Source organism: Strix uralensis, chromosome Z (genome assembly GCF_047716275.1).
Source record: "Strix uralensis isolate ZFMK-TIS-50842 chromosome Z, bStrUra1, whole genome shotgun sequence".
NCBI classification, from domain to species: domain Eukaryota; kingdom Metazoa; phylum Chordata; class Aves; order Strigiformes; family Strigidae; genus Strix; species Strix uralensis.
The window spans coordinates 88,877,749-88,904,187 of record NC_134012.1 but is presented as its reverse complement, the minus strand read 5'-3'; the positions used below and the strand labels follow the sequence as shown (position 1 = coordinate 88,904,187).

The following is a 26,439-nucleotide window of genomic DNA, read 5'->3' as shown; positions in this document are numbered from 1 at the left end:
TGCTGGGGGAGGGACTCACATACTTTCATGGCTCTGCGATCACAAGTTATGCAAGGAAGGGGGCGGGGAAGCGTGTGTTAACATTAGCAGATCTGAGCTCTTGGGTGTCTGCAAAGCTTCCAACTAGCCACAATTAAAGAACTATTTAGGCATGAAACACAAATATAACGGGAACATGCATCACATGGGCAAGGCACAGGATTAGCTGGACACAAAGCTGTTCCTCTTGTTGCTGTAAGACAGCAGTGATACTAAGAATCTAGAGCCCTCATCTTTCCTGTTGATCAAAAGGGGAAAAAATCTGTAATACGTATCCAGAAAAGGATTTCAGTGCATTTCATGAAGATAAGTAAGTGAACCTACCTATTGTCCTAGAGTGTTAGTGGGAGATAAAAAGCTTGACAGAAGTCTGTCAAACAGCAACTCTGAGTATATTTTTTTGTATCTGCTGCGTGCCCCCCTCAATGCAACCAATTATTTTCTCAGTTTCTGAAAAACAAAGGATATCAGAATCACTTTGGGTTTTTTTAAACAGTCTTACCTGCCAAGAGAAGGCCTTAAAAGAAATCTCTAGTGACATACCATAACTGCACCTTTCAGGTTAGCCACCTAGGTGAGGTAGCTGATACAACCTATGCTGAAGTTAACATGAGTTTTTAAGTTGACTTCAATTTTGGAGTCAAGGGTGCACTGGAGATTACATTTGACAACATTTATTGCTCTCCAACATGATCAGATACATCTGGGACTAAGCAAATTGTCAAATCTTACTGTAAAGGTGTATAATATTCAGTAATTTACATTAGAGTGATTATTAGCTGGAAACTTATGACGACTGTTGACTGTTTATCTAATTGGTCAGGACCTATCAGATCGTTCTTGCTTCCAGGCAGATGTTTATGTGGTAGAATGTAAAAGATTTTTTTATAGTAATAACGCTGACATTCCTGGCATGATACGTGTAAAATGAGCCAAAGTATATCTCAACTTTGGAAGTCTTTGTAAGCAACAAACTAATCTTCAGCAAGGTAAACTGACAAAATTATCAAAAAACCCAGCTCCTCATATCATAATTCCCGACAGTCAGACTACAGAAAGCTGCATTAAGGCCATATAACCAATTCTTTTTAAAAGCCTATTTTCTTTTGCCTTGAAGGAGACTGTTTGAAACGATGGTTTAATTTTGAAGGAAATCAAAACCACCATGGAATAACCATTGTTTAAAATCTGTGCAGCTAAGCTGCCTGCCATTTTTCCAAAAAGAGGGGAAAGGATTAATACTTGGCAGCTATTTTAAAATAAGAAATTTTATTGTGAAGTGATTTTCTAGGCAAACTGAAATTCCAAATGTAATATAATCAGGAGACTGCAATTAAGAAAATGTAGTCAGGCTATTAAATAGAATTACTTTATGATAATAACTCTGCAGCAGCACATAAGAAAACAGCATTATTTCGATCATTATTTTGGCATAAGGCAAATTAACTAATATGATAGGATAGAGAAAAAAAGCCCTTCTACATAACTGTATTTTATGAAAAGTATTGCCTTCATGTAATTACAACATCTATTACAAAGCCACGATGTAATTAAGAATCAAAAGAAATAAACATTTCAGAGGATACAATATTTAAAGAAACATTTTGAAGATTTACAGCTGCTTACTAAGCAAACTGTGTACATCTTCAGAACACAATCTTGGTATCATTCTAGACTGCAGGTCTTCCAGGTACACAAGTACATAATTTCCACTGTCTCAATTAAGTTTAAAACCTCAATAATTTTAAAAAAATTATTTAAAAGCAGTATCAGGCAAACATTTATTTGTCATATAATTAAATTTTAATGCATAAAAGTTTACTGTATCAGCCTGAAATCTGTCTGATCTGCATAGTTAGAGATTATAAATTAGCTTTTGGTTTATTGGATTCTATCACTTTATCAGAATAAAGTTTAGAAATCTCTTGCTTAGTAAATCCATATTCTAGAAGTATCTCTTCTGTGTGTTCTCCTATAAAAGGATCTCTTTTAAACGATGGAACAGCGGGGGTCCTTGATAGAAGAGGAGCAGGTCTAGGACTTATCTCTTCCTGATCATTTTTGATAAAAGAATTTCTTTGTTTGTTATGCTGATGTGAGGCAACTTCATCAAAGGATAAAACAGGGGTCACACAGGCATCAGTACCCTCAAATATGCTACACCACTCAGCTTGTGTCTTCTGTGCAAACGCGGATGCAAATTTTTTCTTCATTTCAGACCAGTCAGAGAAACTCAACTGACTGGGAAGTTTATCTGAATCTAGCCCAAGACCTGAAAGGAGAAAAGCAGAGTTTAACTATAGTATAGCTTAGATAAATTACCAAGTGCTGCCCACAACTAAGTATGTTACTCAAGAAGCTAATATTTTGTAGGCAGTCCAACACAGCAGAGCACACTAACTGAAAGTCACTTCAAACTTTATTAGGTTATCTATGAGGAGGGAGCAGAAGAATAAAATGTTCTACTACTTGACTAAACCACAACAGCTACAGCCTTTTAACTAAGTACATACCATAAACACTCAGTTGTATAAACATAAGAGCAGCAGCTGCCTAAGGATAACATTTTGTCCTGAGAACATCTTTCTTTAACAGGTATTGTACTCTCTACCTGGCAGTAGCAACACAAAAGTCTGCTGAATGGATCTTGGACTACAGTAACATACTTACCTCATAGAAGCCAGTACATCTGCTGGAGCTGGACATTCAGTAGGCTAGAGTGTTTGAAGTCCAACACGATCGGGTTATTTCTAGGCCAGTGATGAGAAGATGTTGTGGATGGATATACTCAGGCTTGATGTACATGAGGTAGCTCAGCTGCAGGTGCCTGCAGGCTAACTGACTTGCTTCTCGACCCCCTCCCTCCAAATGGACTCCAGCAGTGTTTGCTGCTCTGCCTTCTTCAGCACACTTCCCAGATTCCAACTCTCCACTGCTGGTCTTTTGGAAAAGTGAAGCCCATAGCTAACCCATAGCTTTTGGAAAAGCTAAACCCATAGTGAGTTACACTCACTAACTGCTTAAGAACTCTGTTCCCAGATCAGTCACATGGCCCATGTAGGTATGCAATACACACATCCCTTCTAAAACACAAGAGCAGAAGATGGACACACAAGCTTTGTACTGAAAATTCTCTGAACTAGGCAAGCCCTAGGTCCTTCTCTTAACTAAGCACCACCTTCCTTCTCCCTGGGGAGTTTACTTCTCTCCTGTGCAGCCAGTTTCCCATCTCTGTTTCTGTTCTCAAGGATTCTGCTCTCTACACTCCCTACCCTTCCATTCTTCTACTTCAAGGAGATACAAGAATTGTTATTTCTTGTAGGGTTTATCTCAAAAAGGAGGTAAGAAACAAGAAAGAGAAAAGGCAATTAAACCACACTTTCAGAATGGAGATAGTACAAACAGAGGTACAAACAGAGTCTGTGATATCAAACAGAAGTGGTATATTGAAGGCTGTCCAAACAGCCACATCTTGAAATTCATGAGCATGAATATAGCAGGAAAAATTCAGAAAAAGCAGGGATAAGAAAGAAGTTAATGTGAGAAATTAGAAAGGCTAGAGAGCAACTATCATAATGCTTCACAAACAACAAAAAAAGGGAGCTGCTTAGAGCTCTGCATAAAAGGCAGAGCAAATGTGGAGTTCTGCAAAAATTTAATTTTGAACATTCTCTCTTTTATCTTTGGATATCTGGTATCAGACTGATGATTTGACTTGCAACTGTTACCAGGCTTGGCTACCAGATGCCTGTTTACAGGTAAATTGACACAGAACTCCTCTAATCTTTAGGTGTAGATAGGCAGAAAAAACTTTCTGTATCTTCTGTTTCTATAGCTTCCTTATCCCTAAGAGAAGACATACAGCTATTGAAACATAAAGGGGAGAAGAAATGGAGATAATGTCCATTCTTCTGCTCTTTAAGTTCTTTCTTTCTGTTCATAGACTTTACTACATGCACTTCTTGGGGCTCATAGTTTCCCCCAAGTTATCATAACATTTAAGAATTTCACTGTTGATCACAAATCCTTAAATAGTAACTTTGAAAACAAATACATGCTTTGAAATCTTACTTTAGTACTGCAAAGGAAAACACAGAGAAATTGCCAATCTCTAGACTTAGAAATACAATAGTGCAGTTGATGTTTAGAAGAAAATCAACACCATCAGAATAAGCATTGTCACACCTTATGAGAGATTCCTACAAATGTCAGGATAAGAACTGCTACAAGGTACGCATCAGTCCTTATCAAGTTACCAAGTCACATGCACCTTAAATCACTAAACTTACAACCTAGTCTTCATAACCATTTATATCATCCTAAAAAAAGATCAGCTGAAGATTACTCATACTGGTTGTGCATTCAAATTAAATAGAAGCTAACAATGCTTTCAAAATTAATTTGATTATTAATCTTCAAAGTACAATATTAAAAGATGAACAGTGCTATACAGTTTACTTAAGAACTAGGAGCTTAGTCAAATTTAACTTCCACAATAAGTAAAGCCAAGTAGCAACACACTATCTGAGGCTCCATCTCAATGCATGAAATCTCATCAGTTGGAAACATTGTTTCATAAGTATTTATTTGCTTATTAATTATGGTTTGCGTTCCAGTAGCCAGTCCAACATGAACAGAGCCCTACCATTATTATCCCATTACACAATTATATTTGAAGATCATGCCAGATGGAAAGTTGGCTGAACCTAACCATACATGCTCTAGCAAAATAGAACAATATGCAGAACCTGGAATTTAATATTACATGCTCATTTTCCACTGACCACTGAAGACTTCAACTTTAAATAGCATGAACCGACAGCATTTAAGCACTACAGCTTCTCATTTTCCAGCCTGTACTAACCGTTTGTGGTGCAGACAAACAGAATCACAGCTGGAGTGACTGAGTCAACAAGGAAACACACAGCACAGAATTGTTTGGGATACCACAGGATGACAGGTTTCACCCGACATAATCAAAAGCAAAGTATCTTTTATACAGAATATCTGGTAAAGCAATCACAACCTGTTTCCAAGGTTTTTTGTTCAAATTTTCATCTAAGGATTTTTGTTTAGAAAAGCCCAGTAACCTACTCCAGCACAACTCTGAAATTTTTGAAAAATTAAAACTATGTCTCCTTATAATGATATAGCTTTAAGTCTCCTTTAAATGCTATAGCTTTATTGACATATTATCTGCATGTCATTTATTAATTCAACAAATTGAAATCTCTATTTCTACAGAACTTCTTAGACAAACTGCAGTAAAATTAGGCACCTATTTCAAGAGAGAAAACAGTAGAATTCATTACATAAATGAGCGAAGTTGCTCTGGTATGTTGGAAATAAACACTATTTCAGCCATGCTATTTTAAAAGATTATTTGGGATCCCTAGCAGAACTTTGTTCAGGATTTGCTTGCTTTAATTTGCTGATTTTCCTTTCAAAATTATATGTTGATAGCACAGTAATTTTGAAATTATGTTGCCACAACACGACAGAACAGAACCATCTAGTATGGGAATCCTTAATTTTAGCCCAAACCACCGCCATAAGGTGTATGTCATTGCTCTCTCTCTAAATAGAATTCATTCTCACTCTGAGAGGGAATTGAACTTTAGAATATTCCAAGACAGCAGTGAAGTTCATTAAAGTAACTATGCAAAATTCCTTCTCTGCTCAAAGTTTCCAGAACTAAATAATTTTCTAGAAAGTGACAGTTCAGCAAAAGGTTGACCAGGCCCAGAGTACTACCAGAGCATCGCTGCAAACGCATCCATAGCTGTACGCCAAGTTTACATATTTAATTACCACAATTGCAAATCTTCTGGTGCAGCAAGAACCTGATCCTCTACAGTACTTGTACAGTGTTTAAGGCTTATCATCAGTAAATTCAAGTAAAACTTAACGTTATGTATTACAGAGGGTGTCTAAAATGTGATGAGGAAACTGTGCACTTTACATGTCTTAATAACAATCTGGTATTGAATTCAGTACATTAACAGATTTTTAATACAGTACACAATACAGTCACAAAACTGAGAGCCCTGTGGAAATCCTTCATAATGATGTAAACTATATTTTTCAAGAGCTTCCTCATTTTTTTCCCTTCTTTTTAAATAGAAGTCACACAATGCAGGAGTATCAAAGTAATATGAAAGGAGTACTATGAAATACATGTTCAGAACTTTAGTGACTGTTAGTGCTTTCTACATCAATGTAAGGTGATACTAAGTTCACCTTATGTAACTGAGTTTACACCACATGGTAACACAGAATCAATCAAAATTTACTGTGTTCTGCATGCCTCTTGTAGTCTGGCTACAACAATACTAAGCATATATTGCTAAAAATCAAGAGAAACCTGCAGAAGCAATTTGCAGGTCAGCTGGAAGACACTCTGTCTCTTTCTGCTAAAACACTGAGACTTAACATTAGAAGCACATGTTTCTTACATCAGATTTTTCATAAGATGCAACAGCATTTTAGTTATTTATTGGCTGACTTTTGTAGTAATAAAATTAATATAAGCAAGAGGATTACAGCATGTTTGTTAACAGTAATAGTCTATAGTGAGCCCAAAATACAACTCCTTATACTACAGCTACTACAGCAATTATTTACCATATCTATTTTATATAGCTTCAGTTTCTCATATATAACCTTTTCTTAAAAACTCGTAATTTGTGGTAAGCAGAAATTTTATTTTCCCTGCTGAGCACAATCTACAAAGCCAACCATCTTCTCAAACTAAGATGCTGTATTTTCTTAAACTTACTGAGTTTCCCTCTGCAGACCCCTTAAGAACTTTCCTCACAATGTCATTAACTGCACACTGGTCCAGTAGTGGGTTCTTAATTCTGCAGGGAAACACTATAGTGAACCAAACCAAAAGAAATTAAGTTTCACTTCAGCTAACCAGAATTCTGTGACCAGTGACAAACGGTTCAGAAATCATGTCCCTTTCTCAATTCTGCAATCTTTAAATCTCCACCTCTTACATCTGCAACAATCATACCTTTGTGTTCTCATTATAGAGGAGTGGCAAAAGGAACTCACTCTCTGAATACGGATAGAGAGACATAAAGTGGCTTTTGAATATATTTCATCTGGAACAGCACCAAATAGTTCACCAGCAGAACTGACCAGAATTATGGGAAAAAAATACGAAATAAAATTACAGAAATTGTAACTGGAACATAGAATTTTAAAACTACTTCAAAGCAGGGAATTAATGCCTGGAACAGACGACTCAGCCTAAATCAAAGCTCCTCGGGTCTGTGAAAGAGCAATACAATTCTCACAAGCAGCTTTTCCTTCCCTATAACATTCAAAGGCTTAAATTCTGAATTGGATTTCTGAAACAGATATCCCAGAAAGCAAAAAATCCCTAAGACACAAGAAGGATCTGCTGTTCTAATTTAGTACACTATTGCTTCAGAAAGCTTGAAACCATAAGTACTGAAGGGGATAAATATTTCCTAAGTGAAAATCTGAGCAATTCATAATATGCACCTAAAATGCAATTAAGAAAGACCACTTATTTTAAATGCAATATCATGAAAAAAATCTTGAGTTCCATCTGATACTTTAAACCACACACTTTTACAAAATAAAGAAAGAAGAATTATTGACTGTAAACAAGCAAAGATTGTGATACAATTAAAGGCAAAAAGTAAAATTTCCTTAGAAGACTGTAGTCTGTACATTGGATTTTTTAAATATGACAGAAACAGACTGAAACACAAGCACAGCTGTGACTGCAGTTGTTGTCTACTTACAAATGGATACACCAGTTCTTTATTGCTGGAATAACTATTTTTGAAACTTCAGCTGTGATTTTAACAGCCATTTCTGTGGATTGTAACCATAAGGAATACCTTCAAACATGAAAATAAAGTTTTCCAATGTGGGTGCTCCAATATAGATAGGTAAATTCATAGCTGCTGCTCCAACTTTATGTTCCAAATTTCTGAGAAACAACTAAGAGGAAAACAGAGAATTTTAGCATTTTCCTCAGTAAAGAGTTACCTAAATAAGACAGAGACCAGCCAGTGATCATGTTATATTGCCTGACCTCTGGAGTCTTTCTAGATAAGCTGGCTGGCTGATTGAGAGAAGAAGAGTGACAAACAAGACCAGATTCTATTAATTACAGAATTTGTTTTCTTTTTGAACAAATACAGATGCTGTCCCACTCCTATAGCTTAAAAGTAAGCACTATTCAAATTATCTCTAGAGAAGAATAAAATACTGCAGCCATGAATACTGCAGGCCAGTGTTTGATCACTTTAAGCCAAACATATGGGTATTCGAGTAGGCAGCTTTACTCTTTTCTTGTTTCCTTTTTGTTTAATACAGGCATTCTTCCTGAAGACATGTATTGGAATTCCAAATTCCCAAACTTCCAGAGCAAGGATTTACATTTTACTTTGATACAGTTTTATATTTATTTTTGTTCTCCAACTCCATTTCTTGCAAGCAAAAATATCTTAAGGGATTGGATGAGAATAACATTTCAAAGAAATGCAAAGTATGGAATAATCAACTATACTTTCTTTTTCATGACTGTGTAGCTTAGAACTGGAGTTCGCAAACAAGTTGTTGTCAGGACAATGAGGGACAAAGTACCAGCTTCTTCAGTCAAAGACGTGGCTCTTCCAAACTTGACATCTGATCTGGGGGCAGCACTTAATGCTGGACATGTACCTGAGACACTCCAGGAGCCTGCCTGATGTGTTTCATGTATCAGCATGTACCAATTTGGATATTCTACACAATTGCACAGTGCTTTTTAAACTACACAGAGAAGCAGCCATTTACAGCCACAGACGGGCAAGAACTTTGGGAGCACCACAGACTGCAAAAGAACAAAGCCAAAGTGTATAGAAAAAGATTTCTCTTTGGAATCCTGCTCACCAAAGGCATACCCCACCTTACAACCCTATACCTTCATTTCATTTTACCATGCTTCTGAATTTCAAACATTCCTAGAAGTGCAGGCCCTGGCACTGACTATGCTCTTGTTAGCACAACATAGCTGATTGGGACTGAGCTGGCAGTAATTGACTGTGACAGGAATCATCATGGTTTAACCCCGGCCAACAACTAAGCACCACACAGCTGCTCACTCACTCCCCTTCCCCCCTGTGGGATGGGGGGAGAACTGGAATGGTAAGTGAGGAAGAAACTCATGGTTTGAGATAAAACCAGTTTAGTATCACAAACAATAAGTTTAAAAACTGTAAGGAAAAGAATGAAAAAAATAATAACAAAGAGAGAGGAAAATAAAACCCAAGAAAGACAAGTAATGCAAATGAAAACAACTGCTTGCCATCAATCAACTGATGCCCAGCCAGTCTTCAAGCAAGTGGCCCCCCTGTCAGCCTCCCCCCCACCTCCATTTATTGCTGAGAATGACATCATATGGTATGGAGTATCCTTTTGGTCAGCTGGGGTCAGCTGTTCTGGCTGTGTCCCCTCCCACCTTCCTGTGCACCCCCAGCCTAGTTGCTGGCAGGGCAGTGTGAGGAGCACAGAAGTCCTTGATGCTGTGTAAGCTCTGCTCAGCAAACCTAAAACATCAGTGTGCTATCAACACTGCTTTCAGCACAAATCCAAAACACAGTCCCATACAAGCTGCTGTGAAGAAATTTAACTCTATCCCAGCCAAAACCAGTACACGTATCAATGCTACAACTCAAAGAACAATCAGTGGGGAGAGACTGAGCAAGAATAAGGAGCTACACCACTGCCATCCTCACTCAGCAAAGATTTACCACATATAAGTCATGCACATACAAAAGTGGTTCATATAACACTGGGTATATCCACTTCATGTATACCCTTCCTTGGTATTCCTTCTACTCATTAAGCAAAACTAAAATTAGACTGAGAACTTTTTATATGCTTCATATTCAGAATAACTGAAAGAGAATAAATACCAAATTCTTTTCTGAATTTTTTATATTTTCATATATTCTGTATGGAAAGCATAATAATCTACCAAAGGAGCACAACAGAAGAAATTATTTTTAAATAACCAGTAAGAAGCTAAAAGCACATCTAATCAAAAGCTTGAAGCACACAGATTAAACGTAGAGAGACACCTGCAAATTTCTGGTTTAACATCACACAACTATTTTGCATGACCCATTCCAATTTCTCAAAGAGATAAATCATATTTTACAGTCATATTTAAAGAGTCTTCAGTCAAATATAAAAATTATATCCATAGCTTGACACTAAAAGCTGAAATTGTGTGGTGGAAATTAATTTATAAAGCTGACTTTGCTTGTAGAAAAATTCCATTCTATAAAGAAACATTTTTTTAAAAAATATAGCACAAATAACTGAAATTGCTTGAAATTTTATTTGCAACACCAAAGAATTAGGTCTGGTTTTTAAAGTATGTTCACAATCCCTTGAAAAAAGTGGTTTCCAAATGTAGTTGTTTAGCGCTCCAGCCATATCACAGACTACCATTACCGTAACTCCAGAAGAAAACCTGTAATTTAAGGGTATTTTCTGAGGGTAAAGTGAAGAAGGGATGAAAAAGAAAGAATTCAATTGCTAGAAGAAGAAAGTCAACTAAACTGCTACACTACTAGCCAATTAGTTTCAAGAAGTGTTTGGCTTTTGCAAAGAAATTAACCTAACCAATGTCATAAATCAAAACCAAGTATTGAAGAATTCATTCAGTCATGCTTTGCTGATGTGAAACAACTGCTCCAAGCTACCTACCCTTTATGAACTGCTCATAGAATTGAGGCTCAATGGCACCAACAGCCATGAATTTTCCATCAGAGGTCTTGTAGGTTTCAAAAAAAGGTGCACCACTGTCCAGCAGGTTCTCACCTCGAGGTCTATTCCAAAGTCCCAAACTTTGTGATTTCCACAGGAAAGAGCTTAGGTATGCTACTCCTTCTACCTTGAAGATTTACCGGGAAAAAAACAGCTTCAGCAAATTAGTTGGCATGTTACCTTAATTCTACATAAAACAAAACAGCAAAAAACTACTACCAGTTCTGTCCTTTGCTAAGATTTTTAATGACAAAATCTCTGGTAAGCAGTTTTAATTTCTTAGAATTTTCAGTTACTGTTTATATAGCATATGTGAAATCATCTAGAATTAAAGAAGGAGCATAAAAGTAAAAATGCAGCTTCAGATGGATAACACACGTTCAACGCACAGAGTTTTATAGTTTAGCAAGTTTATAATAATTAGGAGTTCACAAAGACAATGTAAGTAATTTTAAGACAAGCTTCTTAGCTCCATAGAACATTAAGTATCTGACAGGTGTCAAGCTTTCTAAACCTCTGGAAATCAAGATGCCTATACCAGTCCTCTAAGTGTCAAATTTTTATCTCAACATTAACTTCTTTGAATTTGCAGATTAGAAGATGACTGCTATTTTTAGAATAAAACTGGAAGGAAAACAAAGGTCAAAGCTCTTTTATACCATGGGAACTGGGAAGTGCATCTCCATCACTAAGTTAAAACAAAAATTCTCCAACTGTCATCACTGGCAGGTACATAGACCTAGCAAGGTAATCTCTAAATAGGCAAGTGTCTGATGAATACAGCACTAGAAAACACAATTAATCCTGTTCCAATTTGCTCCTTAAAATTTTGGCTATGTGGAGAACGATCAGATGAAAATTCAGTTTCTTCAGCCTTTCAACAATTATCAAGCTTCTACCCGTCTTTCTAAGCAAAATCACATCCTAGTTTTGCTCTCCAGCAGAATCCATTTTCTTCCAACTGCATTAGAAAAACTGTAAGAGAAGATGAGGCAGTAACAGTATATGGTCAGAAACATTCCAGTGGAAGAGAGAAAAATCTGAGCTGTATCATTTTGAGTATCATTTTGATACATGCATTTTCAGCTGTGTAAAATTAACCCAATATTGTCTATAGAGAGAAGCACAGAGACTGTACCAAAATAAAAAGCTACTGAATTTTCATGTGGAAAGATCTATTAGTTTCTACCTTTCTAAGCAAGAATTTAAAACATGCAAATCTTTGCAGGATGCAGTCATGAAGGGTTGTTCATTTAATGTGTATTACTCGGCCTCTTTCTCATGTACCCACCACAAGGACAAGAATACTTCTGTCCTGCTTGTCTGTTACAGTCAAATAAAGTACCTTCATATGATAAAATAATGTATACCTTCATCTACATGTTTGCAAAATGACTGCAAGGATATCAAAATAGTGTTTGCTTTACTACTGATCTGATCTTCCACTGCTCATATTAACAAAAATATGCAGAAACCATTGGAAGTAAGGATAATAATATATGAGGATAATATCAGAATAAACTCTAACTCCAAATTAGATTTTGGTGCTGACGGAACTACTTCCAATACCTATGCACAGCGCTACTTGCCCTGGAAACACTTAAAATAGCACATCTGTTTTGGACCGGTATAGGGCCTTTAGAAATATCCCTGGCTGCACAACTGGACAGCTACTTTATGCGTGAGGCCCACTGCAATTCAGAGACAAGTGAAAATGTGTCTAACATCTGCACCAAACTTCCAAAGGTATGCTCAAATAACACCACACACACACACACTAATGTGGTCGCTTTCTTTCAAAACATGAAAAGGACAACCTGGGGAGACTCCACTTAGCCATAATTGCAGAATGATTACAGTAGCAGTTATGTGTTTCACTTAATGGCTCCCTCAAGCTAAAAGCATCAGCAGACTCTGAAACAGAACAAGAATCCAGAGGCATCACCCTGCTAGGCGACCTGTCTGCTCCATAAGTCTTCTGTTCCTTCTGCAGAGTGAAACAGTTCAAACAAAACTGAGAACGAACCCACCAACCTAATCTTTACCCTTGTGACTGATGAATGCCTCTACAATGTGGGATTTTTGGTTTTAAATACCTCCAGGCTGAGAAAAAACTGGAACGCCAGTCTTCCGTTGGACAGCTAAATGGTCTTGCCATGAGACTCTTATGCAAGTGATCACTACCACCATCTTCTACTGTGGCTCTTTTCACAAAGAGTGTGTCATGTTTGGTCAGATGCCTACCATCAGCAGAAGACTCTGTGTCTGACTTTTGAGTGAACCTAAAGTGTGGCCCTGACTCACATGCCTCTATTCCAGTGTGGTGCAAGAAAGCAGATGTACAAGTGTGCCTACTGTATCATATTGCAGTGTCCACTCCACGTCCTACTCAGCACACAGGAACTATCAGCCTCACTGTAAGATACCTATGATCCCTATACAGTCAATGAGAAGAGACAGTAACTAACATGAATCAATTCAGACCAGGCATTTAATTCTTCTGAGGTAGATACCTGGAAACACAGGCCCTGGTGTCTACTTTTTATGCAGTGCAACAATAACACTGGACACTGTGAATAGGTGATGCAAATCTAGCCCTTGGCCTGATCCTAACCTCTTCTTGTACCAGTTCAGTTTCACTAACTAGAGGAGTTCCTCATGTGTGTTATTACTGATCATAATAATGCACCCAAAGCATTTTTCAGCTTTCAGTATATTAATTAGAAATAAAAGATAAATAACAAATTCTTCTATCACAAAAATTTGGATCTCAATTCAGAATTACTAATCTCAAAGACAAGAAATATTTAATTTTTTAGATTACTTCTGAAAAATAGACATTGCAATAAAAGGGGAAAAATAAACAAGTGGTCAGTAAAACAATCTATGAAGATGAAAACTCAATGAAAGAAATCCTGAGGACACAAAGCTGTGAAAAAAGAAATTAATTCTCCCTCTTCTACTATAGAAAATTCCACCGTGTGTCAGAGCTGTTAACACTGAGACTACCTAAACTGTACAACAACTTAAGTAACAGGGCTATTAAATAAAAAAGAATGTTAAAATGAAATGACAGCTGAAATGCTGTGGTATTGTGATTTTAAAAATATCTACCTCCATGAAACAAACTTATATATAAAAACAGGGTCATCAACCCAGTCTATTTAACTGTCTTTGCTGTTGATGATGCATGTATGTTTTTCATTAACTGTCTCACTGAAAGTCTGTTCAGGTGAAAGGAACATAATAAGATGTCAGGTAAAGCACATGCTGTGACACTGGACAATATTACATCTGTTTCACAGGACACCAGGAACATCAGCAGGGAACTGTAAATTCCGCAAATATAATGAGACAAGAAAAAACTGAAAGAGGTAAGTTTTGATGTCTTAAAACCACAAAAACCTATACACATTCCATTTCCAGTGAGCCACAGATCTCACCAAGACATTACCGGACTTACACTGATTTTCTTATAACAAATTCTTTTAATGACTTAAACTACTGATAGTGAAATAAGGTAATACTCTAAACTTCAAGAAATGTCTTTTTAAATATTTGAAGACTTGCCACACTTCTCCACAGTTTCTGGTTCAAAAATATACAAAAATCCTTCAATTTTTCTTTGTAGGTCATATTTTCAGACTCACATCATTTTTGTGGTGTTTCTCAGATTTCCTCAAATTGGTCATTTTTTTTCAAAGATGATGGCCAGCATCAGAAACAGTATTTTCCTGAGGCCTTGTAAATGTTGAATAGGTTAGAAGAATTACTTCAGAAAGTTTGCTGGCTCTATTTCCTGCTTATACATCCTAATACAGTGTGTATGTGTTTTACAACAGCATGATATTGTAGACTCATGTTCAGCTTGTGACTACTACAAACCCCAGGATTGTTTTGCAGCCAATTGTTCTCATACTGCATTTGTGCAGCTAATTGTTTTTGCCTAAGAGGACTACAGACCACTGGTCTCCATAAATTTCAGCCAATTTTTTTCAGGTCATTTCTCCAACTTGAAAAGGTCATTTTCAATTCTAATCCAAATGTCCAACATACTTGTAGTTCTTCCCACACACGTATCATCAGTAAATTTACTAACACAATCACTCATCCATTATTCAGCTTATTGGAGAAAACAGTGAAAACAAAACAACAGATGTCTGTAGAACTCCAGTTGATAAGCTTTTCACTTCGACGATCAACTACTAATAACTATTGTCAGGGTAAAAACATTTTTGCAAATGTTTTTAAAACAATCAGTTTTGCACTGATCCCACAGAATTTTCATGTAGGACAGTTTCTGAGACTGTCATGTGAATTTGTCAAAAACTTTCTCAAGTCAAGACAGCTAACATCTCTTCCTATTCTTCTATCTTCAAGATCTCTTCCACAAAGGGATTTTCTTCAATTAATATAATTTTTTCCAATTTATATTCATTTTATATTATTTCAATTATATTGATATATGTATTTCAATATATATTCAATTCATATATATATTTTGTATATATATAATGTATATATAAACATATATACATATAAATTTATAAATATATATTTTTATATATTTTAATATATTCAATTATATATATATTTCAATATATATCAAATTTATATTAGTCCAAATGATAGCCTTCACTGTATCACAACATCTTGAAGGGAGGTCCCATTTTAATTGCAATGGTCTTTAAAAAGAAAAACAGACAGAGAGAAAAAAACACTTGTATATAATATAGGTTTCATGGATAAATGCAAACATGTATTTTTCCTCTGTAAGTGGGTGGCCTTGCAATGAAAAAATCCATAGTATTCATTATTAAGCTCATTCAGCCTTTCATTTATTTTATATTTTATAGTACATTAATGCGGTCCTGGTTTAGCCAGGATAGGGTTAAGTTTCCCCAGCAGTGGGGGGGAGCTCTAGCTGGGTTAGTCAGATACCATGCACCCCCGAAGCGGGACAAGGGGTTACCGCGTGTACTGTGGGATTTGCTCTGTTCTCACTGCTGTATTGGTAGATATTTTGCTCTGTTCATTGTTATTACTGTTATTCTTATTGTTATTGTTGCCGTTTGTTGTGTTGCTGTTGCACTGTTGTATTAAACTTCTCCTTATCTCAGCCTGGGGCTTTGTGTTTCACTCCCTTTGTGGGGGAGGGGCAGCAGCCGCGTGGTCTCAGACCCTGGCAGGGGCTAAACCACCACAAATGCAAACTGTTTGAAATTCAATTCTTGGAAATAACCCATGGCAGTGTAATTATTCGAGGACACGGTGCTTCTAATAAGACACGACCTGTCACAAATTCATAAGCAGATGTATCTTGGATAAAGCTATTGCAAATCTTCATTTTATTAGGATCCTCATGTTTGCTGCTATGCACAATGTTAATTGTTTATTAGATACCCTACTTCATACACCAAGCTTACTCATCAAATATATACAGTTAGTATTTTGTGAAGAAGGCAACCGGTAAAAGGAATGAGAGGGAATGGTGCAGGGGGAAAGCCACAGTAGGTGTCCCATGTCTTAAGGATGTTATGGCAACAGGGATATGTAAAAAGTGCTTGAACATGAAGTAATAGCTATTTTATGTATTACTTACTTTCCCTTGACCAAGTTATCAATTTTAAACCTTACAAATAGCTCCTATTTCCTCCATTTTACACACTGAGACTGGGAAAGTAACCCAAGCAAGCAACCTCAGAAACCCCACCTACCTTTAGACCAAACTTACCATACTTGCGTCAATGATTTGCCCTTTGCCAGATCTGGTACGTTCATAAAGGGCTGTAACAATGCCAAATGCGCACAAGACACCTCCACCAGCAAAATCCGCCAGAAGATTTAAGGGTGCATAAGGATTTTCACCTTTTCTACCCAGCTTGGACAGCACTCCTGACAGTAGAGCAAACAAAACAAACAGAAGTATAAAATTAATTATAAACATTCATTTCTACATTTCTACAATTAAAGTTTCATTCTTTTCAAACAAGGGATAAAGCAAACTTCTACCAACAGTTTTCTGTCTCTAGTCGGCTGTGTCTTAGCAAATACTTACTCTTTAATTCACAAAAAGATAGAATATATGAAATCTTATCAGTGAAGATGCATTTAATTGAAGAGATTAATAAAAGTCTCACAGATAAACCATTGATAATTTAGCTCTATAGGGACAAATTTCATCCAAAAAACATTATAACAAAGGATTTCACACCAAAAACTACACTTCTGTCCTATCCTCCTTCTTCAACTACCTTTGGGAAAAAAAAAAAAAACTTTGGGTATTAAAAAAACGCATGAATAACACAGAAAGATTACCTCTGACTGCATACAACACAGACACAGGGAACCTATGTTCATACCAGCAATTATGTAGAAATGAAAGGGAACAGAGCAAAGGCTAAGTCAGTTTACTTCAGAAAGAGCTTTGCATCTGTTAGCATTTCTCTGCCATCCTGAACAACCTCTTTACTGTCACCTTACTCTTTGTAGTTCCCTCATAGCGACTCCCTTTGGGCAGGCAAGAAACTCTGCAGTATGATCATATCTCTCCTATGCCTGTAGTCTAAGATCTGAGACTTGAAGCACACATGGTCAAAATTTCCTGAGAACTGCATGACTCTGATGCACTGTTTAGTTAGCTAATGGTCTAATGCACTAAGTGCAAGCATCTGAGTGCACAGTATAAAGAAATTTCCAGACCCTGTAGTGCTAGCATAAAGCCCTGTTCCTGACTAAAACCTCACTTTTAACATTCTAAAGGCTGTCACGGGCACCAGCAGATTAACACATTAACTTATATCTGGAGTTTCCAATGCAAGCGACTTTTTAGTTAAAGAAAAAAGGCAAAGCTCATCAGGAAAATTCTCAGAATATAAGATCTCATTTTGAGGAATGATACCTCCCAAACACCTTGCCCTGTTTCTTTTAAATAATCAGAAGAACTTGACATGTGAAATTTCAAGCAAAATGATTTTAGGAAGATGAAACCCATAGTAGGTGATACCAGATCACCCCATTTGCAGTGCCTCTGCTCTGGCCCTTTGCTGGGACTAAAAGAAATGCTGTGTCCAGTGGGAAGACAAGAAGCTTTGGGCCACTTTTGCACCTCCCTTGCAGGCTCACAGAAGCAACAGAAACAGAAGCAGTGTCAACAGCAGTAGCTGGGCCATGCATGACACTGACTGCTATCACCAGAGTTGGGTAATTTTGTTATTGTTTGTTACTACACACTTGTAGAATCGTGACACTTAAAACCAGCATACCGTCTACAACACCTTAAGGAAAGATAGCATTGCCACTTTATTTTAAGCCTGCTTTCCTTTTGGTTAGTATCAATGGAGAGATATTTACAGCAGAAATGCACAAGAGCTCAAATGGGTTAGGCTGCCTAGTTTTCTTCACTCAAAAAAAGCTGCTCACAGACATGCAAAATAATGTGTAGCCCTTTGGGGATTATAAACACACAGGTTTTCCAGGAGAGAGGCCTTGAAGAAAGACAAAAATGCATGAAAACTTCAGTCCTCTCTTCAAAGAGAAAAACTTTATTCAGATAAAATACCACAAAGGAAGGAAAATACTGTGTAGCCTGGGAAGACATGCTGATCCAGTCTAACAGCTCACTACTGCTGCCAAAATGAAAAACCCGTGCAGTCCATGTTCCTCCTTTCTTGTTCTGACTTTTTATGTTTGTTGGATCCCTTAATGAACTGCTTCACCTCAATAACCTGGCAGAAAAACATCCTTATTTCTCCTGGCCAGTTTCTGACTTGTGAGGGAGCTAACAGGGGGGTTAAGCAACCACCAGAGCTGACTTAAGAGAAAGGAGCAGGGAGAAGCACACAGAAGGAGAAGAAAAGCCTCCCTTCACAGACAGAGACGCTTCAGATCTGATCAGCTATTTCATCAGACTGCACCCCAGGTAACTTGAGCTATCTGCAAATAACCTTTCAATAAATTCTTGCACCTTGATTTAAGTGGGGAAAAAAACTTATTTGACAGGAAATTCTACAGCCTACCTGACAAAGCCAAATAATTGATGTCATGACCTGCACACTTGGCATATTTTCCAGACTGGCCAAATCCAGTAAGTCTAGCATAGATGAGTCTGGGATTCTCCTGCAGAAGGACATCTGGACCAAGCCCCATTTTTTCCATGACACCTTAAAAAGACAAAGACACAGAATCCTAATTCACATTTATTTTTAATAAGACTCAAAATATATATGGTTCAAAGTTAAATTACACGACAACAGAACTGAACTGCAATTTATGAAGTAATATATTGTAATTCAGTATCCATATTACAGTGTGAAAAGCCAGAATGTTAGCAATTACCAACATACTGCATACATTTTGAATACAAGCCAATTAAGTGGAAATAAGTTTTAAGGTCCCTTCTTTTTCAGCTTTTTTTCCAGTTTTACTTCCCCAAAAGATTGCCAGACAGCTTGCTGTAATCCCTGTACTGTTGAATGGGACAGAAAGCTACCAAAGACTCGGGGGAGGAAAAGGAAAAAAAAAAAAAAGTAAACTCTTCTGGATTCCACATTAAAATGACCTGCAATTGCTTCAGTCTTTCACTAGAATATTCTTTCCTCACCATATTAGCCTCTCAGTACCTCGTGTGTTCCTCTGTCCTTTAACTCACTGATGCAAATGGACCGTGCCACTATTCTACAACAGATCTGCAACAACCGCACAGAAGAAAACGTGTTCTTTTGTAATGCAGAGAATAAGGAACTTTTAGAAATCAATGAAATGTAGGTTGGTCAGCATGGGTTTGCAGTAATCAAGGCTAAAATTTTGATCTTGCAGTTATAAAATAGTGGTTTTTAAAAGAAGAAAATTCAAGTTGCAAATAAATTATGGATTTTTATTGGGTCAGTGGAGCTTGGTCAAACTATGTCCTACAGTCCATACTGGCACTGCAGGGAGACGCACTTTGGAGGGGAATGGTTAATGTAATTTCAATGGCTATTCTGCCCCAGAATCTATTATCGCAACTTGTTTCATGGACTAGGCCATAGTATTACTAAACCTTCAAATACCTTAAGAACTATTTCTATCATGTTACTTACTGGGCAGTGGCATGTGATTAATGCCAAGAAGAAAGCAGTGAAATTTAATAAAGAGCAAGAATTTCAAAAGCATAAGTGAAAACTGGGTGCCAAATAACCCTGGTGTCACAAAGTCATTGTCGGAAGGTCAATGGTACATGTGTGTTTAGAGAAACTCTGCTGCCACTTGGGCTCTCATCTTGTCACTGGTTCACACCAGCTTCATGCTGGATCACAGATTTTCATAGTTCAGTTACAGGCCCATAAAACCTGGTGTCTAGTTACAAGATTACCTGCATTTCCAGATTTAAAAAAAAAAAAAAAAGTGCTTTTAAAACCAAAGAAAACAGAAATTTCTGTGATAAGAAAAAAACCCAAACTAAATAGTAAGAAACTAGCTACAGTGAAGAATGGAATTTAATGTCTTAATTTTGTTTGCACAGCTTCTGAGGAACAAAACAAAAAAGTCTTAAGGTAAAAAACATCACAATCATAAAACCATTTTCAGAATGAAAAAGCATTATCTGTGACACAGAATATGTAACTTGTTTATGATGTGTGATGTTTAACTGATACAGCCTTCTATTTCTAAAACTGACTGCAGGAACCCCAAAACACTTCAGCTAGTTCCCCACTGAGGCATGATCACAGAATCACAGAATGGTTCCAGTTGGAAGGGACCTGTACAGGTCATCTAGTCCAAGCCCCCTGCAATGAGCAGGGACATCTTCAACTAGAACAGGTTGCTCAGAGCCCCATCCAACCTGACCTTCATGACCGTCTTCACAAGAGAACAGCATCCTCAAGGAACAGCAAGAATACTGAAACAGCCTATGCATGAGCACCAGATGACTGCCTGTGTACAGTTTATAAACAAAGACAGCATGTTAGATCTGTTGTCTTCAGAGGAATCATAAATTCTGAGACTTAGACCACTATCTGCTACATCTTACGCAGATGCCAGCTTTACAAATGTGACTTGAATTACATCAGCAGGCCTGAAAAATCACTGCAGGACTGATGCCCAAGCTCGTGCATGACTCCTCAGCCCAGACATCCTCTGGTGCCATCCAGAGATATTTGCTCAGCGTCTCAGTCAGCGGGGCAAGGCCCCGGCTGAGCACTTTCCATGGCTTCTTCCCTGTGGTGTTGCAGGGCTGCTGAATTTCACAAACCCCGGCCCGTCCCACAGTCACACGAAACCAGTCACACGAAACAACCCGCCAGAAGTTGTTCTGTTCCCACTTTCCTCTGTGCATTTCAAGAGGTCACAGCCTGATCCGAGTCCCCTCAGCACCACACCCCACGGCCCCCTGACTGCCACCCACCCGACCGCCCGCGTACACCACACTACCTCCGTGAGGCTGCCCCCACGCCCCGCCATCGCCGCCCCCGCCGGCCGCCCCCCGCCTCACCGTGGCGGAAGGGCTCGAGGAGCACGTCCGCGCCTCGGCACAGCCGCCTCAGCACCGCGGCGCCCCGGGGTCGCTTCAGGTCGAGCGACATGGAGCGCTTGCCGCGGGCCTGCACGTCGGTAGCCACGGCGGAGCGGGGCACCCGGTCCACCCGCACCACCCGGGCCCCGAAGTCGGCGAGGATCATGCCGCAGAGCGGCGCCGGCGCCAGGCCGGCCAGCTCCAGCACCCGCACCCCGCTCAGCGCCATGGCCGCCGCCTGCCGAGCGCCGAGATATCGACCCGCGCCGACATATCATCGGTCACAGCCGACGCACGGACGGTTCCGGTGACGCGCTCCGCGCCCAGAGGTGTCCCCGGAGGAGCGGGCGGGCCCGCGCACACCTCTCCTCTTTTCCTCGGCTGCACTCCCCGGGGCCTGACGGGGCTCTGTGGCCCCGCGCCTGCCGAAGCGGCCTGCGTTCCCTCCCGATCCCCCGCCGCTCCGTCTCCTGAGCGGCAGCCTGTGCCGTGATAGACCGCGGGTCGCCCCGGTAGCCCTCCGCACGCGGATTTAGTCAGGAGATGGGCATTCTCTCGCTGCCGGGGGTGGGGCAGGCAGCAAAGTGTGTGAAAATCAGCAGCTAGTTTGCGGAAAACCTCCCCAGTATCAGCCGTCGTGTTTTACAGGGTGGCTGACAGCAATGCCGGTTGTGTGCCCTGTCCTGGGGCTGCCGCAAACAGTCCAAACCCACAAGCACCTCAGCCTTTCTGGGTCACATTCTTGGATATTCGCTGAGCTGATAAAAACTGCTTTTTGGCACCAGATGTGCCTTTAAACTGGGCTGCGTGGATCTGTTGCTCCTGCTACAGCAGCTGTAGCCTCTCCTGGAGGGGCAGAGCCTGCAGCTGGAGTAGGAACATCTTAAGCAGTCCCTGATAAATCTGATCAGGACAGGGATGGAACAGCAGCTTGTGGAAAGTATGCCACCGGGATTTTAAATAAATACAGATTTTAATCAAGATCTTGATGCTTGCAGCTCACCCGTGCAGAGCCGTTAGCTCAGTGGTGCCACAAAGGGAAGACTGTCACAATGGAGGCCAGCAGCCCGGCAGCCTTCTGCCTGGCCAGCAGCGTGGTGGAGCTTTGGCCAGAAATGGCTCCCGTTTCCCCTGTGCAGAGCACAGGGGTTTGTGTTTGGTTAAATCAAACCAGGTTTAATAAAGCCTGCATTCATGCAGAGTTTCTCTTTTAATGCAGCCTGCCAGAAAAGCAGCCACGTTTGACTAGAGGCCATGGTCGTCTTGTTTTTGTTTAGGCTGCTCTCAGGAACAGCCATCCATCCAGAAGAGGTGATGAAACAGGCATTGGATTAACACAGCTTTTCAAACTTACCGGTATTTCAGGTTACCAGGTAGGAGACAGCAAAGAGGCCCTTAAAATCAATTCCATGCTCATTTTATTTATTTCTTTAAATTAGTTGGACCACAAAAATGTGTAAAGGCTGCAAATATGAATGCAGAATTTGTTCTAACTGTGCAATAACAAACAGAAGAGGTCTATTGCCAGAATACCCCTTTATTTTCCAGGTCCTGGTCCTATAATGCAGGCACTGATTGAATCCACTGCTGTACTGCCACCCACAAGAAATGGCAGAGATAAAAATATGTGCATTTTCATTCAAATGAAGCTAGCTTGTTTTGTTTACCCACCTCCCTTAGAGATGCAATTCTATATAAAGGTTTATTTCCACAGACATCATCATGTTACTGGGACACTGCATTTCTTTAAATGATTTTCAGTTTCATTTGTCTCCTCTAACTTTTGAGTCTTGGAGTTTGTGTTGAATAGGAACAGGCAATTTCTGTTGTGTCACGTTCTTTCATTTCACTGGATGCTGTTTGGTTTATCATATCCAAATAACCATAATCACACACTGGATAAGGTCTGGATTTTGCTATGGTTTAACCAAGCAGCACTTTGCACCTGCTTTTTTGTTGTCATTCACCATGACAATGGGTACTCTGTGGCAGAAACATTCAGGTCAGGACCTTATTAAATTCAGTTTCAGGGGTGTGAGGGGAGCATCTTATGAGCATTAAATCCACTTTGAAAAATTGGATTTTAACAAACTAAGAAACAGGCATGAGAGAAACAAATATTCTAACTAACCAAGGCATGCAGTGCTTATCTATGTAATACCATTTAATACTCATTAATGCACAGCAGCAAATAGGTGGCTGTATGAATTCACTGCAGAGGCAACAGGTGTAGGAAATGAGATTGTTTTGAGATTAAAACCCCAGTGTGGGTAGCAGGACACTGGGCTGAGTTTCACACCCTGTCACACTGCTTTTGTGAGCTTTATTGAATTGTGTCAGTGAGTCACTTTTTGTGTCATCCTGTGAAATGTATATAATTCCTATACTGAAATTAGTGTATTCTACAGTGTTAAAAAAATGAAATTATATATACTGTGTGCTATATCATCATTTTTTGCAGAGGTACAGGCAATTCTGGTACAGGTTGGCTATACTTTATGCCAGACTTTTACAGTTGTATCAGATATGTTGTTTACAATTACTCTTACTTTTCAGTCCTTTGGAAAAATACCAAGGTGGGAATGTGAAGTTATAGCTGTACACAAAATCTTGATTCTCCCCTTTCAAATGTGTATTGTTTATAATTTAGTCCATCTTAATACATGGTTAAAGAGATACTGGTATCAGTACAGTTTTTATTGGCTTTGTTAAGTGAAAAAGCGAGAATTTCTCTCACCTGTTTTAATATTTCAAATCTTGATAATTGCCTAAAAATTCAAATAGTAGGTCACTGCTTAGGGTGAAACTTCTCTAGTCACTTCAAACATATCAGCATTAATCTTAAACTGAGAACTTTAAACAGTCTCATGAAATTTATGGTGATATTTTTGTGTGCCAAGTTTATCAAAGCTTTCAAGCATGGGTGCTTTATCCCAAAGCCTGCATTTATATCTTGCCTGAGTAGGAGCTGTGCTCCATTCATAACACTTCTCGATATCCACAAAGACCGTGTGGGTGATACTCCACATTTCTGACCTCATATTGCGTGCTGTTGTGACACACTGTCTCTTGTACAACGCGCTTGTCAAATGCAGCAGCTTAATCTCTGCAATTTCAACAGATTCTTCAGTTTGGAGCTTCTCTTTGCCTTTCTGTGTTTCTCTGCTTCTGTGTGAGTGTGAATTCACGTATTATTGCTCACTCTCTTAAGTGTACATCCCACCAGACACCAGCGAAAAGTGCCAAGATTTTGAATTATAGATTGAGCTATAGTTAGTGAAAGCTCACTCTCATCCACGGAAAGGAATTGCATAAACTGCCTTGTGCTACTTTGTTAAAATCTACATATCCTAGAAAAACTACTGTTTGTGAGTTGTTTAGTGCAGTCACTGGGGTGATGATCTGGCCTTGCTGCAAACAAGCTTTGCCACGAACTTTCATGGAGTCAGAAATTTGCCCTCTAATACTCTACTAAAGTAGGAGAACAAATTACTGATGCCTGTGGTGGTGACTTCTGTACTTTGGTCATTTACCCTTGTACCTGAACCAAAATACTCAACTTTTATCTCCTCTGAGTCACAGTCTATGGTATTTCTGTGCTTTCATGATTTAGATTAAGAGACTGGCAATTAGCTAATCTTTATATTGGCTAATCAGTAGAAAGTAAATATTTTCCTGCGTGTGTATTATTAACCACTGTTGTAGGGACTGCAGACTCTAGACCAGGGTTATTCCCAGATTTTGTTTGCCTGGATACTGAGCTTCAGCTCTGTGCCGGGCATCACATGTACTACTGCTTGGCAATCATGCCCTAAACTTATTTCCAGCGAGCCATTACTGCTGGATAGTGTTGTCTACTGCATTCATTAAAGTCAATTTCTCCTGCATTGCTAGTGCTTTGGATTGATAAGCCTTTGTTTTTATGAACTGCTTCCATCACCTTGCCCATGCACCTTTTATTTGCGCCTTAGCTGTGGGATACCTACTTCATGTTATTTATTTTGTGTGCCTTTGGTAATTTTAGAAAACAAACATGGACCATTCTGAGAAGCAGGTAGTCTTGGAGGGAAGAAAGCATTGATCTGAAGTGATGCAGTATCTGAAAGATTTTATTCAAAACAATCATACTTCTACCCTTTTCTAGTTTAAAAGATGAACAGGAGACAAATAAAATTCCATCCAGCACTTTCAGGTGCAGACCAAGACTTTTCACATGACAGAGTGGCACAAACACTGGATTCCCATCTCCTGGCCTGAAGTTCCAGTCCTTACAGACTTCCTTGACTCTCATCAACTTTAGTATGCTGCGAGAGTCTGGAGTGTTTTTCTTTCAAAGAATTACTAAGATTGAAAAATGAAGCTCTTAAAAACAGAAAATTCTAAAATTAAGGTTGCTGCTGTGAATTTAATTCTGCTGTTCTTTCTTACATATTAGTATGCTCTATTTTCTGTAGTAACAGTACTTCATTTGGATGAAGTTACTGAATGAAGCTGTTCTATATTCATCTCTTGGCATGACATTCTAGTGTATGGCCCATGCCTTATTCAACAATCATCATCTAATTGCTGCTGGATGAGGCTAAGGAGTAGCATGTGACTAGATGATGAGACACATTCACAGGAAACAGGAGCTGTCAAAGATGATTTTAACATGGGTATTTCCATTCTTGGTGTTGTAACGAAATGATTCTTTTAAAACACTGTTTTTTGTGGAATTTCTCACATCTGCTGGATTGTTTTCAGAAAAGCAGGATAAAACTCCGTTTGTACAATTTTTCACCAGTTAACACAAGAAGTCTCTTTGTTTAATAAAACTTTGCATCACAGAGGTTTTATTATTCTGTGAATGTGTTCATGGAGGATGCACTGCCCCATTTCAAATGCAGATGCACATATTGAGCCTCTCCCACTGTTAGCAGAAGGTCCTGCGAATGCCTTTAGCCCATAACTTGGAGTTATCCCCCAAACTTTTCTTTCCTACTACTTGAAAGTTAGTGCAAGCCAGGGATTAGTCCCAACAGACACTTTTACAAGCAGACACCCCGCTATGGAGGCTGAGAGAGTTTAATTAGCGTTAACATAGTCAGATGATAACTCCAGGC

The 26,439-nt window shown here is 38.9% G+C and overlaps 1 protein-coding gene across 1 annotated transcript; it reads right to left on the bottom strand.

Moving 5' to 3' along the window:
* Positions 1-1,289: 1,289 nt before the first annotated feature.
* On the bottom strand, positions 1,290-21,637 carry AMACR (alpha-methylacyl-CoA racemase). The gene is made up of 5 exons (XM_074856629.1): positions 21,317-21,637; positions 18,861-19,004; positions 16,577-16,737; positions 10,783-10,969; positions 1,290-2,311 (listed from the first exon to the last, which is right to left on the bottom strand). The coding sequence occupies exons 1-5, from the start codon at positions 21,564-21,566 to the stop codon at positions 1,902-1,904; spliced, it is 1,152 nt and encodes a 383-aa protein (XP_074712730.1). The 5' UTR covers positions 21,567-21,637; the 3' UTR covers positions 1,290-1,901.
* Positions 21,638-26,439: the final 4,802 nt, after the last annotated feature.

Bases quoted from the DNA above. Each gene is read 5' to 3' on its own strand.
- AMACR (XM_074856629.1), bottom strand. From the start codon at position 21,566: ATGGCGCTGAGCGGGGTGCGGGTGCTGGAGCTGGCCGGCCTGGCGCCG. The intron at 16,738-18,860 runs GTAGGCTGTAGA...CTCTACTGTCAG, and splicing joins CAATTATTTGGCTTTGTCAG to GAGTGCTGTCCAAGCTGGGT. The intron at 2,312-10,782 runs GTAGGTAGCTTG...TTCTCCTTTCAG, and splicing joins CTATGAGCAGTTCATAAAGG to GTCTTGGGCTAGATTCAGAT.